The sequence below is a fragment of the Platichthys flesus genome, chromosome 18 (assembly GCF_949316205.1).
Source record: "Platichthys flesus chromosome 18, fPlaFle2.1, whole genome shotgun sequence".
Classification (NCBI taxonomy): Eukaryota; Metazoa; Chordata; class Actinopteri; order Pleuronectiformes; family Pleuronectidae; genus Platichthys; species Platichthys flesus.
Window position 1 is genome coordinate 872,872 of NC_084962.1, and position 15,280 is coordinate 888,151.

Below are 15,280 nucleotides of genomic sequence, written 5' to 3' on the forward strand. Positions count from 1 at the left end.
TGGACAAGCTGTAGAGTCTTTAACGACTTACTGCTGGAGCCTGATAATAATGAACTACAATAGTCCAGTCTCGATGTAACAAAGGCGTGGACTAGTTTTTCTGCATCTTTTTGTGAAAGGACATGTCTAATTTTTAAAATATTACGCAAGTGGAAAAAAGCGGTCCTAGAAATTTGTTTTAAGTGACTATTAAAGGATAAATCAGATTCAAAGATCACCCCCAAGTTCCTGACTGTTTCATTGGAAGCAAGGGCAATGTCGTCTAGCGCAGCTATATCATTAGATAATGCATCTCTAAGGTGTTTGGGGCCAAGTATTATAACCTCTGTTTTGTCTGAGTTTAATAATAGAAAATTGCGGGTCATCCAGGTTTTTATGTCCTTGAGACATGTTCGAAGTTTAGTTAATTGATTACTTTGTTCAGGTTTTGACAAATATAACTGGGTGTCATCCGCATAGCAGTGGAAATTTACAGAGTGTGTCCTGATAATGTTTCCTAGTGGAAGCATATATAATGAGAATAAAGTTGGGCTGAGCACAGAGCCCTGTGGAACACCATGGTGAACTTTGGTGCGCACAGATGACTCATCATTAATTTGCACGTATTGGGAGCGATCAGAAAAATAAGATTTAAACCAGTTAAGGGCAGTTCCATTAATGTTAATTAACTGTTTAAGTCTTTGTAATAAAATTTGATGGTCAATTATGTTGAATGCTGCACTGAGATCTAACAGAACAAGGACAGACACAAATCCCTGATCTGAAGCTATTAAAAGGTCATTAGTGACTTTTGTTAAGGCTGTCTCTGTGCTGTGATTGGCTCTGAACCCAGACTGAAAGTCTTCATATATATTATTTTATCTGGAGAAACTCACACAGCTGATTGGCAACAACTTTTTCTAAGATTTTAGATTGGCTAAAACCTCTGGGTCTAGGGTGGTTTTTTTGAGTAGGGGTTTGATGACAGCTATTTTAAAAAACTGTGGTACATAACCTGATGATAATGACAGATTGATAATGTTAAGTAACGAACTATCAATTAGGGGCAGAATTTCTTTAAGTAATTTTGTAGGAATGGGATCTAAGATACAGGTTGTTGGTTTAGAACCTGAGATTAATTTGGTAAACTGATCACGGGTGATCAGAGAGAAGCTGTCTAAGTAATGGGTAGAACCCTCAGCCGTTCCTTCTCCAACAGAGAAGGAGTTCTAATACCCTCCTTCTCTGTTGTTGGGAGGGTATTAGTGCCAATTGAGGGCAGGAGATGGTTGATTTTATTTCTAATAGTTTGAATTTTATCATTAAAAAAGGTCATAAAGATATTGCTATTTAGGGATCGAGGAATACTGGGTTCGGTGGAGGTGTGACTCTCTGTCAGCCTGGCTACAGTGCTGAAGAGAAACCTGGGGTTGTTTTTATTCTCTTCTATTAGTTTTGAATAGTAGGCGGCTCTTGCTTTGTGGAGAGCCTTTTTATATTCTTTAACACTATTCTTCCAGACTATTAGATTTTCAACATTGTTGATGGAGCGCCACTTCCTTTCTAGTTTTCTTGATAATCGTTTTAACTCATTTGTCTGGGAATTATACCACGGAGCTAATTTTCTATGTTTGACATTTCTAAGGCAATCTTTATTATTATCAACATGAATATTAAAGTCACCAACAATAATAATTTTATCAGTCTTTAGGACTAAGTTTGATAAAAACTCAGGGAATTCCTTTAAAAATTCAGTATAAGCAATGGGTGCATGGTAAACTACGGCAAATATGATTGGCTGTTGGTGGTTCCTCGATTGGCGTGGAAGACTAAGAACCAGACATTCAAATGATTTGTAGCTGAGTTTAGGTTTAGGATTAATTGATAGACTGGAGTTAAAAATAGCAGCAACTCCACCTCCTCGCCCAATTTCTCTAGGAACCTGTGAATTGATATGACTGGGGGGGAGTAGATTCATTTAGACTGACATATTCATCTGGATGCAGCCACGTCTCAGTGAGGGACAATAAATCTATGTTGTAATCGGAGACTATTTCATTAACTAAAAGAGCCTTTTTTGCCAGTGATCTAATGTTTAAAACACCACATTTAAAAGTCTGGGTTTCCTGTATTGTTTCAGAGGTTGTTTTAATTTGTATTAAATTTTGGTGTGGAGTTCTCGCTCTATTATTGTTTAATTTCAATAATTTAATCGGACGGTGAACAGACACAATCTCTATGGGGTTTTGCGACTGATCCAGAGGGAGCGCAGAGAAGTGTTTAGCACTGCAGCTCTGCTTCCTGGTCCCAACTATGGGTTGTCATGTTATAAACTTAGTAATATTCCTAGATAAGAGAGCTGCTCCATCCCAAGTGGGATGAACGCCGTCTCTCCTAGCAAGACCAGGTTTTCTCAAAAAAGTTAGCCAATTATCTATAAAGCCCACACCGTTTACAGGACACCACCTCGACAGCCAGCTGTTAAAAGACAACATGCGGCTAAACATGTCATCACCTGTTGTATTAGGGAGCGGGCCAATGAAAACTACTGTGTCCGACATCGCTTTAGCAAAAGCACACAACGACTCAACATTCAATTTAGTGACCTCCGACATACGAAGCCGGGAGTCGTTGCTGCCGACGTGAATTACGATTTTATTTTATTTACCTTTTTTAGTTTTAGCCATTAACTTAAGTTTAGATTTGATGTCGCCGGCTCTGGCACCTGGGATACAATTAACTATAGTCGCTGGTATCGCTAACCTGACGTTTCTCAGAACCGAGTCGCCAATAATCTGAGTTTGTTTATCAGCGGGTGCCTCGCTGTGAGGAGAGAATCTATTTGAAACGTGAGCTGGTGGCTCTTTAATCATGGGCTTTTTAAGTCTAGCACTATGCCCCCTCTGGAACGTCACCCATCTGCCCTGGGCTCCTGGCTGCAGGGGACTAGTCTGGGGACTGCTCGTTGAGGCTAAGCTACGTGCTAAACAACGTGGCTCCGCGGCTAGCGGGAGCCGGCTAACTACAGCTAACGGAGTTTCTAAGCTGCTGAGCCGAGCTTCTAAGTCGCTTAGCCGAGCCTCCATCGCTATCAACACACTACATTTATTACATGTACCACTACTGTTAAGGGAGGTAGAGGAGTAGGTAAACATTAGACACTCGGAGCAAGAGAGAGCAGTGGAGCAACAGGGAGAGAGAGAAGACATCGCTGCTATAGAGCTACGAGGGTGAGCTCAGACAGAACACAGAATCACTAAGCACGATAGAATAAGGGTTGGTATGTGTGAGTGTTTAACTACAGACCGGTGATTTTAGCCGTAGTGCTACAGAGAAACAGTTGTGTTTAGCAGCGGAGCTAATTCGCAGAGCGACCACCACCAGTGGCAAGAAAACAGGAAAACTCACACAGCTGATTGGCTACAACTTTTTCTAAGATTTTAGACATGAAGGGGGGATTAGATATTGGTCTGTAATTGGCTAAAACCTCTGGTTCTAGGGAGAGTTTTTTGAGAAAGGGTTTGATTACAGCTTTTTTAAAAGCCTGTGGTACATTACCTGATGATAATGACAGATTGATTGAATTAAGTAACAAACTATAAATTAGGGGCAGAATTTCTTTAAGTATAACAAATGACTGCTAACAGGTTTCCCTACACATACCTATTGAATCTTAAATCCGGAATACTCACAAAAACAGTCAGTATCTGAGTTAAAGCAGCATCAGGGGATTTTTTACCCTGTGGCGTGTTTACTCTAATCGATTTTGTTGTGCTCATTGACAGATGATTGTCACCACAGTCAAATAGCAACACAAACTACTACATATGTGTTGCTCATTTGACGTGGGCATCTTCCCTATCCTCACCTATCTTGCAGACCGGATTCAGTCGACACACATAGTTCAGTAATGCGACAACTAAACAATAAATGGATAGGATTAACATACATTTTGTAGTCTCAATGGCCAATCAAAGTGCTTTACACTGTGAATCATATTCACACACATTCATGCAGCCCATTAGCCCATGTACACTTTGACATGTGGTCTGGAGGAGAAGCTCATGTTGCTATGATTCAGTGGTGATAGGAGATAAGATATCCATGACAAAATAATTACATCAGAGAATAGTTTTTAACATTTATTTATTGATCTTTTATCATTGGAACTTTTTAAGGAAGTGAAATCAAACTTTTGCTAAAAAACTAAAGCTTGATTTTGGATATGTGCCATGTACATAGATTATTGGCTTTGATTAATTATGGCTGAGACATGGAGACATGAGAACACAGACCAACACTGAACATGCAGATTCTGTGTGTTGTAGAAAATTAAACATTCAAGCCTGCCATACATGAAGCTTCTAAGTGAATGTTTTTAAATTTGTGTTCATTGTTATGTTGTGATACACTTAAAATCCTGTTATTTAGATTTTCTCATATTCGATGTACATAGTTTAGACTGTAAAATTTGCAGTTGCAAAGAAGACAGGCCTTGACAGTTACATTATTTCTGAATCCAGAACAGCTCTGCTTCAGAGAATAGGTAGTTATTCTCTTGTTCTGCTTTTTTCCCCCTCTACCTCTACTATTTTGCAGTAACAGTTCTGTTTAGTTATTGATTGTATGTGTTGTTTGTTCATTGACTGTTATTCAGTACCTGCAATTTCATAGGTCATTTTCTGTGACTATCATTGTTTCTTACAAATATTTGAAAAAAGTGAAATATCAAGTGAATACATTCAAAGAGATTTACCAATCAGACTCTACTTTATAATGTTGTTTTACTATCTTAGTGGGGGCACCAAAGACTAGAAACGAGTTATGGATTTGATATGATTTTTGCATCAATATGAAGATGTTCCTAAGAACTGACATTCTTCTCTGATTAAATGATCTCTCCTTCTATACAGCAGCATGTATAAACTGATCAGCTCACATAATATGTTTACAGTGGTAAAAGCTATCATCAATGAAATTTAATGAATTGTAAAAGCTAGAAAAATAGTACCGCTCTAAGCCACATACAGTTATAGATAAAAAGTGCCACAAGGATGAATGAGGCATTCAAAACCCTAACCCTAAATGATTGGGACTGGCCTGCATTGATTAGTAATTGAGAAGAACTTTTGAGTTGGCAGCTGGTGGTTACCCCCTCCCCCAGGGCTTACATCTTCTTCTGTGGAGCACCCTACCGTTACCTGTGCCAAATGTCAGCAACCCCATGTGTGGTGTACTGGTGATGTGATCCACTTTTATTACTCACATTTTATTTGTATATCTCATTGGGCTTAAAATGTTGTGACCTCTTGAGTCCTTAACCCTCAACTAGAGTAAGGAAAATCTACCCCCCCCCCCCAAAAAAAAAAAAAAATAAACAGGGGAAAGAATCTAAATAAAATAAAGTTTCAAAAAAGCCTGAAAGTAAAGTTTTACTGTTCTGTAAATTCACATATGGCGAAAATATATGTATCTTTTGTGATAGGATATGACAATACACTGTTTATTTGTTGTTGAAGTTATTGCCATTCTGTTTCTAAATCCCTCTTTCTCAAATGAAATGTTACTTTGCTGCTGATCAGAGTGAAGACTGAGACGTTCTGGAGACAGGTTAGCTTCCTCAGCTGAGTGGACGGAAATAAATGAGTCCTGCTTTGTCTATTGTCATTCTCACCCTCCCAGCCCTCTGTACTATTACTACATGATGAGGTACTTTACCTTGATAGACCTTTGCTTTTTTTTTTTACCCAAATAAAAGGGGAACTCCCCTACACCCTCTGGTCTCCATTCCTTAATTTTGTCCGATCTCATATGTTTACTCCAGCTCTGGGAGGCACTTACAAGACAGACTTTTCGTAGGAAGCCCTGCTTATGAAACAGCCCTCTGTATAAATACACTCACACACTAACACACACACACACACATACACTAACACCTTCTCATTAAGCTATTTTTCCCTATTTTTACACTTTACATAGTTTTAAACCAAAACCAACATGTGCCTCAACAAATGACATACCTACACCGAAAGATTAGATACTATACTTTACAGTAAATAATATAGTAGGTCACTATTATTATTATTAGGTTTGAGTTTTTTTCTCCATTCATTCAGATGTTTTCATTATAAGAAACAATTTTAGTTTCCATAGAAGATCAGTAAACATCCACCATCCCCTGCTGATGCCCCCCCCCCCTGGCTCTGTCCATGACACAGCCACTGATTGTTCTCTCTTTTCTAGCCTTTAACCACGTGCATGTCAACCTCTTGAAATGGGGTTGACTGTGGTGAATCCGTGCCTTCCCAGCAAGGCACGCCATTTGGTGTGCTGGGGTATTAATTCATGAGTGAAACCTTGGAAATTCTGAGTTAACAGGCTACTGACTAAACACTTAAACTAACGGAACAACCTCCTCAACTTGGAACCACGGCAAGAAGCAAGAGTCTAGCTTTTTAGTAGAGAACAGAACAAGGACAGGTAAGCCATCCTAAAAGCCTTTTTACCTACATTTGTCAAACATGACCCATGCAAGTGTAGGACATCGTAAGTGTATTGAAAGGTGAGTTTTACTATGGCTGTTGATCATGTGGTCACCAGACAAAATATTTATACAAACAGTATATATATATATATATATATATATATTATCTTTCTAAAATAAGCAGTTGGAATTAATATAACTGTTATCAAAAGTGGATATAGGATTTGTAATGCAAAAATTGACATGAGGAGAAATATTAATAATCCCAGAGCCTGAGATGACACATTCAGTTGTCTTGTTTTTTTGATATGACAGAGCAAAGCTCAAAGGTGTTCAGTTTACTGTGATACGTCCTCACAGTGGGGTGACTTCAACAATTATAGAGTTCATGGAAATTGTTTTATTGATCTCATATCAAGTTCTTAGAGAACTATTGGCCTCATTCACCTAAATTTACAAAAATTCTTTTTAGCTTTTTCACACATTCACTTTATTGGTTCTGAGATAGAAACAGAATCTACTTGCACTCAAAAGCAGACATAAGCACTCCTCGGTTTTACACTCCGATATCTACAAATTAAACCTACCCAATGTTGCATGGGTTTCCTGCTAGAGTGTTTAGTAAAATGTTCCATCCAAGTGTAGCCTGTCAAGAGAGATGACCCAGGAGATGCAATCACACCACACTGTGTCCAGGTCTGTATCCAAAACGATCCAGACCTGACATGAGGCTCAAGACACATTTCTCTGTCTGAACACGTCCAAGCCTGAAAGAAAATTAACTTGTGTACCCCTGTCCCCCAAACACAGATGCTTATTGATTGTTTCCCCAGACATTTCCAGTAACTATCTTAGGAACAAATTTAAGAAAAGATATTGGAGGATAATGTCCAATGCTCTGATATCAGATGAGTTGGTTTCTCTGATCAGCTGATTTTGAGTCTTGCTGCTAAAAAACGTTGTCTTGTTGCTCTTTTCAAACATACACTGAACATTAGTCCAACAGGCATAACAAACACATTCAAATCCATTCATCACCTGTCTAGGTCACAGAAGCACAATGAACATTCAGTCTGCCATCAACAAAGAGGTATTCATCCCTCGTGATGAGCGGATGCTGGTGGCAGTGGAGGTGTGGAGGCGGAAAAGGAAGAGACTATCCATCCTACTAAGTGGAGCCAAAGCAGAGTATGCAACATTCATCTGTGTGTCAGGTAAAGTCTGAAGCTGTAGACTTGTTTTTTTGGCTAAGCAGTCATGTAATTTACACACAAAGAAAATTTAATTGAAAGGAGATTCAACCCTCAGATAAGTAACATGAGCTGTGATTGGTCAGTTTCCAATTGCATCTTGTCAGAGAGAGATTGTCCTGTTATCTGATCAGCTGGAACTTCTCATATTCCTCCTACGTGTGAACACTGGTGAGCTGCAGTTAATTTATGTGAAGTGAGCTGTCTAACCTTCTAACCATGGTGCAAACAGAAACAGTGAAAAGTAAAGCAGAGAAAAAATCAACTTGAGTTTATGTTTACAAGAATAAAAGATGTATCTCTTTTGAATGCATCAACTAAATTGAGGTTTAATTTATCCGGCAAAATTCAGTGCCTGGATATACTAACATGGCACAGTACACATCAGCCTATGGCCACTGCTGGTGCACTGTCCACTGTTACGTTGTTTGAGAGGAAGATAAACTGCCACCAGTTCGGTCTGGAGTTGAAATTAGGGAATGTGTGTGTGAATGGGTGAATTGCAAACTGTAAAGTAAAGCGCTTTGAGTTTTCATCAACACTAGAAAAGCGCTAACATGAAAGCTGCAGCAAATAAAACTTCCCTTCGAGGACATGCCTTGCATGGCTCACATGTTACAGAGAAGCATCACTGTTTGCCTTTCTATTGTGACACACCTGCAAAGTGTTGCAAGTAGGGTTGCAAAATTCCGGGAATATTATAATAACTTGCCATGGGAATTAACGGGAATTAACGGGAATAAACTGGAAATTGTGTGGGTAATTTATACTAACTGTATTTACCTTTAATATACAGACATATATATAAACATTTTGTTTTGTCATAGGCTGATTTGAGCCCTGAGGAAACTTTGGGCACTTGACTATATGCTCCTGTATCTTTGTGTCATTCTTAACATAGGTCTTTGCACAGTATTTGCAAATATACACAGCCTTTCCTTCTACATTGGCTGGGGTGAAATGTCTCCACACATAAGAATATTTTAAAAGGTTACAAGTAAATTAAACTAACAATTTAGTAGCACTTGAATGGCACTTACTTATAGCACTTTGTAGTTTTACTTAATTTTTGAGGAAATTGTACTTTCTTGCCTCTTGTTGATCTGGGATTGTACCCTCGGTGTTGAATGCACTTATTGTAAGTCACTTTGGATAAAAGCGTCAGCTAAATTAAATTTGACCGGGAGTGTTGTGTATAGGGCTGGAAAGGGCACATAATCTCCCTTCACTTTTTCGCTTTGCCCTGTGAACCCTTCTGTAAAATGAGCGGATCAAGGAAACGAAATGTGGACAATGAGTGTTTAACACGGAGTGGACAACAAAATAAGTTTTCACTGAAGTCCAATCGAAGGCTGTATGCCTGATATGCCGAGAAACTGTCCCAGTTTTTTAGGAGAACAACATCAGCCATCACTTTGCTACGAAGCATGCTAACTACGCTAGAAAGCAGTCAATGGACACGCCTGTTTTTACAGATCCGCACCAATGTTTAAAGGCTGCTTCCCTGGTCCATGTCCCATTCTTTCACCACATTTTGTGGAAACCTCCAGTTTTTTTTTGTAATTCTACCTAAATTACATTACATTACGTTACATTTAGCAGTAAATTGATTCTTCCATTGAAATTATTATTTTCTTTATGTAAAAATTCAAATTTTTTTGTACATGATCTCTTTACATAGTGACTAACAGGAGGCCACATCAGCTCCTCATAACAAAGGTGAAGCGATTCAGTGGATCGTCCTCCTTCACTAGGAGGTCCAAGTGGACGGTTGAGCAGCTCCGACAGGTCAATGGCATCAACCCAAACAAGGTCAGTAGCACCCAGACATGAGCCGGTGGAAACTTAATCAATCTTGGACACACTCACTTACCGATATAGTGGCCCATCAGGATTTGTCCTGATAGGCCTGGCGCCAGTACAAAACTGGGGATATAAAATCCTGCAGATACAAGTCAGGCTCTTATTTGATAGTAAGAATGGCCTGATTCTGGGCTTCTGGGTTTGGATATTTATGAAATGGGTTTACGTTAACCCTAACCCTAACCCCACAATCTTCTAATGTTTACTTCTGGCAGGATAATGCTCCATGTTACAATACCAAATTCTCAAACTGGTTTCATGAGCATGAAAGGGAGTTCACTGCACTTCAGCGTACTCCCTAGTCACCAGATAAGAGAACACCTTTGGGATGTCGTGGAACAGGAGATTGGGAGCATGAAGGTGCAGTTGATAAATTTGCTATGCAGTCATTTTAACATGGAGCTGAATCTCGAAGGGAAGTATCCATCAGAAAATATGAGGATGTTTGTAGTGTCATTATAGTCAGTATTAGTCAGTATGGTGTTCCTTCAGTGCTCAGTGGGTGTATTTTGGTCTCCTGTACCCTGCAATTCTAGGAAACCCCGGAGTTTGACCTGGGGTTTGACAATGGTGTGGATCAGTGGGTGGCCAACTCATCAGCAGAAAAGTGTATCTTTATCCAGATCCTGTACCATGCCTGCCAAACCTACTGGGTGGAAAAAGCAGGGGATATGGGAAAGACTGGTAAGGTGGGCAAGATGGGTCGCCAGGGGAGTGCTATTCAGGGCACCCAGGATGAGATCAGAGCTGGTCCTAGTGGATCCTCACCTCGCTCTGCATCCAGAACCCTGCAGGCCAGACGGAAAAGCTACAGTCCTCCCAAACAGACAGAGTTCATCAACTGCCAGTCCAAACTCACAAGAGGTAGTGCCACACCATTAAGTTTTGTTTATATGTGAATGACCCGATGTATAATGAAATGGACTTGTTCATTTAGATGCCTGCACCATGAATCTGGTGATCTATCGCTGCAAAGCCTTCTTGAACCATATGAAGAAAAGGATGGTTGCAAATCAAAACCGATCAGCAGGTCGAGGTAAGACTGTGATGACATGGGAAATTGCATCATGTGCTCAGGAGCCTGTTGTTTAATGTCTTCTGTGAGTCAGGGAAAATAGCCCTGGGGATGTAAGTGCTGTCATCAGGGTGCTATACATGTTAGTTGACTCCTGTGTGATAAAGAGGGGGTTTGACGATTGAAAGATGGTATTTGATGCTCTATGGAAAATGTAGGGTTCATTATTTGGAGTGAGAAAAATACTGGGGATAAAAGTCAGGACATCTCAGCCTCTTTTGCTGTTTGTTAAAACTGCTACCACTGCCAGAGTCATGGCACATGACAAGATGGGTTATGCCCAGACGTCTTCAGAGGTCCCCGTCTTTGTGTTGTATTGTGTAATTGAAATAACTGCATTTATTTACTGCTTTCATATAGTATTAAGGGCCACTCAAAGGTCACATTCACACACACACTGTCACAGTGATGGGTAAAAATCACGGACTATTTTTAGGTTCACTGTCAAAGACCAACGACACATAGACATGTGGACTGATTACTTTGTCTACTTCCTGATCCACAGCTGCAATGGATGAAAGACTTATGAATGAATGAAAATACATCTATCATAGTCATGTTGGAGGTGGGCTCTGGCTTATTCATTCGTCGTCAATAGACAGAGGGTGAATATGGGCAGCAAGAGAAGTCTTTGTCAAGATCCTGTAATACACCTCCCATTTTCATCACCCAACCGGAAGACCGCTTTTGACTCAGTTTCCTCTTACCAGGGATATTTAGTCAAAACAACAAACATCCTGTCACAGGTTCCCTCCTTACCTTTACTGTAGTCACCAGGACCAATCAGGTCAAATCATCTTGGTCCTTGTGTCACTCTGGGTCATTTTATCCTCTGTCTTTTTGTCTATTGTCCGCACTGTGCTGCACCTCTGCTGCAGCAGAAAGGCCTCCCTGTGATGTGGCGGTCAGATGAGAGGACACTTTGTCTATTCCGGGGAGGTGAATACAATAGCCATTCTTTAGGAAGAGACTGAGAGGGTGCCCAGTGCACCATTGAACCCGCTGACAGGGGCAGTGTAATGTGTGGGAGACGTGCCAGGCTGCAGCAAAGCACCAAGATACCGTTCAGCAGTGCTTCATGTGTAGCCTCAGTCGACCTGTTTTAAGTGGCGTTATTGATAATGATAGTTCAGTATGACGCTTCAGACTTGCCATCAGTTCTGAAAATCATCATCAACTTTACCAAACGGGTACAAAACAACTTTAGGATTTCTGAATTTCAGATGAAAATTGCAGCATAAACTAGAGCGAGCTCCTTAAATCCAATGAAACCTTTACCAAATTTCACACATTGATAGATATCAGTTCTCTAAATATGATTTCTCTAGAATTGTATCTTGGGAAAACGTTTAAAACCCCCTCTCCATCGCAATGTTAAAGTAAATGAAAAAATAAAATGTCTTCGCGGCTGTGGCTGAGAGGTAGAGCGGTAGTCCTCCAACCTGAAGGTAGGCAGTTCGATCCCCAGTCTTCCCCATCTGCATGCTGAAGTGTCCTTGGGCAAGATGCTGAACCCCGAACTGCCCCACATAGAACAACAAAGTGCTGCTAATAGATGCACTGTATGAATGTGTGTGTGAATGGGTGAAAGAAAAACTGTACTGTAAAGAGATTTAACTGGTCATAAAGACTAGAAAAGCCATATATAAATACAAAACCATTTACAATTTACCATTCATATGCGCCCTGTTTAGGATCTGCACCAAAGTCTCATGGGTTCGTCCCTGACCCATGTACTGTATAATTATTTATTTAGTTATCGTTATTTTTGTTTAATCTTGCTTGCAATCAAACCAACCAACCAACAAACAGACAGATGTGAAAACATGGGTAATTAGAAGGACAAATCTGTTTCTGCTTTCGTACAGGATCACAGGAGAATAAGTGTCCTGCAGGACTTCATGGCTTGCCTAGAAATGTGTGTGCTGATATATCCCTTGACTTCAAGTATGTTGTCTTTAGTTGTGTGCCCACCTTGCTGACATTTTGCAGGGTAGATTATTTTGCCTTTGTAGTTAGGTTTGAGTAATATTCCCAGTTTGACTGTGCCTCTATGTATTTGAATCTGCAGCAGGGAATTTGCAAGTAAGTTCAAATAGAGGTTCAAGTAACAGCTGGGACATCCTGAGATCATGAAAGGTAATATAGTAATAGTATTTGTGAGTCTGTCTATCCATACACACCATCCTGGGCTGTGATTGTTCAGTGATCTCTTTCACTCTGTCTGTCCATCTATCAACAATTTGGCCTCTGGTTGTTAAGATATCAATCTCTGGACCAGATTGTCGACACATTTGGGTTGCCAGGTCAAACTGCTTACAGCAGATATTACTCCAGAAGAACCCCCCCCCCCCCGTGACCCACAGACCTTTCCTCTAACACTTCTTTTGACACTATGTGTATGTGTTATGTGTGTGTATGTGTGTGTGTGTATATATATATATATATGAATAGGTCAGCCTGGGCAGCGTGTCACAGGCAGCACTGTGGGTGATGTAGTCCAGAGGGTGAACGTGGCTCTGGGGGAGCGTGGAGACAGACTGACTCGTGCTGAGGACAAGACTGTGGAGCTGATGCAAAAAGCTCAGCAGTTTGGGGACACTGCTCACCAGGTGACATTAAAATACAGCTATTACATATTTTCTACAAGACAAGTAATTAATAATATATGATATATATACGTTATAGTTCATATTTGATTATGGGTTGAAGGTTTTTTCTTTTTCCATGCAGCTGGCCCTGAAGTATTCAAAGTAGAGTCTTTAAAGGAGGAGGATGAATTCTACAGGATGTTGAAGATGAGTCTTGTAACATGGGCAATAACACTGTCTGATGCGCTCTGGGCTTAGTCTGTTTGTGTGGAGGCAACCGGAGAAGAGCGACTCTCAGGCATTATAGACTGTCCCAAAACTACTTCCTTTTAACCTGAGTACAGCAGAGACAAATAGTCTGTTATTCTAATCTTTGCTTTTCCTCGATCTGAGGATCATCTGTGTTCAGCGTTTGTCTTTATCCTACTATCAGATGAAGCTACAGTTATTAAACATTATGTTGTGTAATGATAAGTGGAAATTTATCAAATTTATCAGAGGGAATTGTAAATTGTTGGTAATGTGTGTAAATGATTAAATTGCACTAAATGTTTGATTTGATAATTATCCTGCAACTCTTATAACCACATGTTGCCATTATTATGTGTTCCTCATGTATGTATGTGTTTGTGTGTTTGGATGTTTCAGTGAACAATATCGTGTTCAGTGTCATGAAGTCAAACTTGTTTTGTCCTTTAAGTTCCTATTTATGTATCCTGAATGTCAAAGCATCACTTTATATGTTTGTATGTTGTACTGTGTCGTCCACTTTGTACATGTCATCACTGTTTTTGGGTGTGTATTTTTCTGAGTGTTTATTTAGGGGAGTTCCATATTGAGAAGTGTGAGTGGAGATGGTCTGCCTAGAAAAGTGAGGTTGAAACATTGAATCTCCTTGTATTCACATCTGATCCAAACAGTGAGTGGTGTATTTGGGATTTTAACTTTTTGTCCCTTGGTATTCTGATAAAGGGGAATATATTCTAACCAAACCTCTCTTTTGTGGTTTTTTCATTGCTTTTGGATACAGTTTTAATGCTCATAATGTATATGTCTCTGATCTATTAACCTATTTATAATTATCTCACTCCTTTCATTGACCCAGTTATATAAGACTGGACTTGTATATTGGCTGTTCTTGTTGAGGCCACCAGGAGCTGCTGAAGCAGCTAAAAATACACAATCCCAAAGCAACTGACAGAAACATCGTTGAAATGTGACTGATGAAGTTTCATTAAATTATTTTGTTTAATGAACAGTTTTAAAAATGTGACTTTAATCCAATCACTCAATAGACTAGATTTGAACAGATTAGTTCACAAAGCTCTTCCTCAACAGCTCTCAGTCTCTCTCTGTTTTTAGTTTTTATCGCAGTCAAGCTTGAAAAGCTCAGCTCACACAGATATGTTGTGGAAAACAGGAGCAATGTCCAAATAGCTTTGTTGGCCAGATTGGGGGACTCCTTGGCAGCAGATAACCAAAAACTGTTCAAAGGAAGATCAGCAAACGTTTAGCTTTAAACCATGATCTTGTTTCAGTTCAATGAGTTCCTCTTGCTCAAAGTCATGTCCTTTCCAGCAACTGATGCTGAGCTGTATGGGTCCCTAACCCAGTCAAGGCATTCTGTGAACGTTGAAGAGAAATAAAATGACAACTTCTCTTCTGTGTTCAGTTCATTCAGATGATGAAATATATCAGCCAGGTATGCCAGCTTTGCACACCACTCATCAGTTGCAAGCAGCAAAGTAATCAGACCTCTCATTTGTCAGAAATACTTTAAGTTCCTCTTGCAGCTCATACACATGGGCCAGCACCTTGCCGCGCGACAACCGACGGACCTCCGTGTGGAGCAATAAGACTTTATGCACCGCTCCCATTTTCCTCACACAAAGACACAAAATGCGACATTTCAAAGTCGCATTTTGCGTCTTTGAAAAGTTCACAGAAAGTTCTTCACAAAGTTCACAGAACTGCACTAAATATACCTGTCTCCTTGCACTGTGTACCCTGTACAACACTCCGCTCCATATACTGGAAC

The 15,280-nt window shown here is 40.0% G+C and overlaps 1 protein-coding gene across 1 annotated transcript; it reads left to right on the forward strand.

Moving 5' to 3' along the window:
* The first annotated feature begins 6,266 nt into the window (after positions 1-6,266).
* On the forward strand, positions 6,267-14,881 carry stxbp6l (syntaxin binding protein 6 (amisyn), like). Its single transcript, XM_062412116.1, has 7 exons — positions 6,267-6,459; positions 7,510-7,677; positions 9,395-9,525; positions 10,113-10,440; positions 10,514-10,612; positions 13,106-13,263; positions 13,385-14,881. Exons 2-7 carry the CDS (start codon positions 7,524-7,526, stop codon positions 13,406-13,408), a joined length of 894 nt encoding a protein of 297 aa, XP_062268100.1. The 5' UTR covers positions 6,267-6,459; positions 7,510-7,523; the 3' UTR covers positions 13,409-14,881.
* The last annotated feature ends 399 nt before the right edge of the window (positions 14,882-15,280 follow it).

Excerpts from the sequence above, each read along its gene's own strand:
- stxbp6l (XM_062412116.1), top strand. The coding sequence starts at position 7,524 with ATGAACATTCAGTCTGCCATCAACAAAGAGGTATTCATCCCTCGTGAT. Across the intron at positions 9,526-10,112 it reads ATGGCATCAACCCAAACAAG|GAAACCCCGGAGTTTGACCT; the intron begins GTCAGTAGCACC and ends CTGCAATTCTAG. Across the intron at positions 13,264-13,384 it reads TTGGGGACACTGCTCACCAG|CTGGCCCTGAAGTATTCAAA; the intron begins GTGACATTAAAA and ends TTTTCCATGCAG.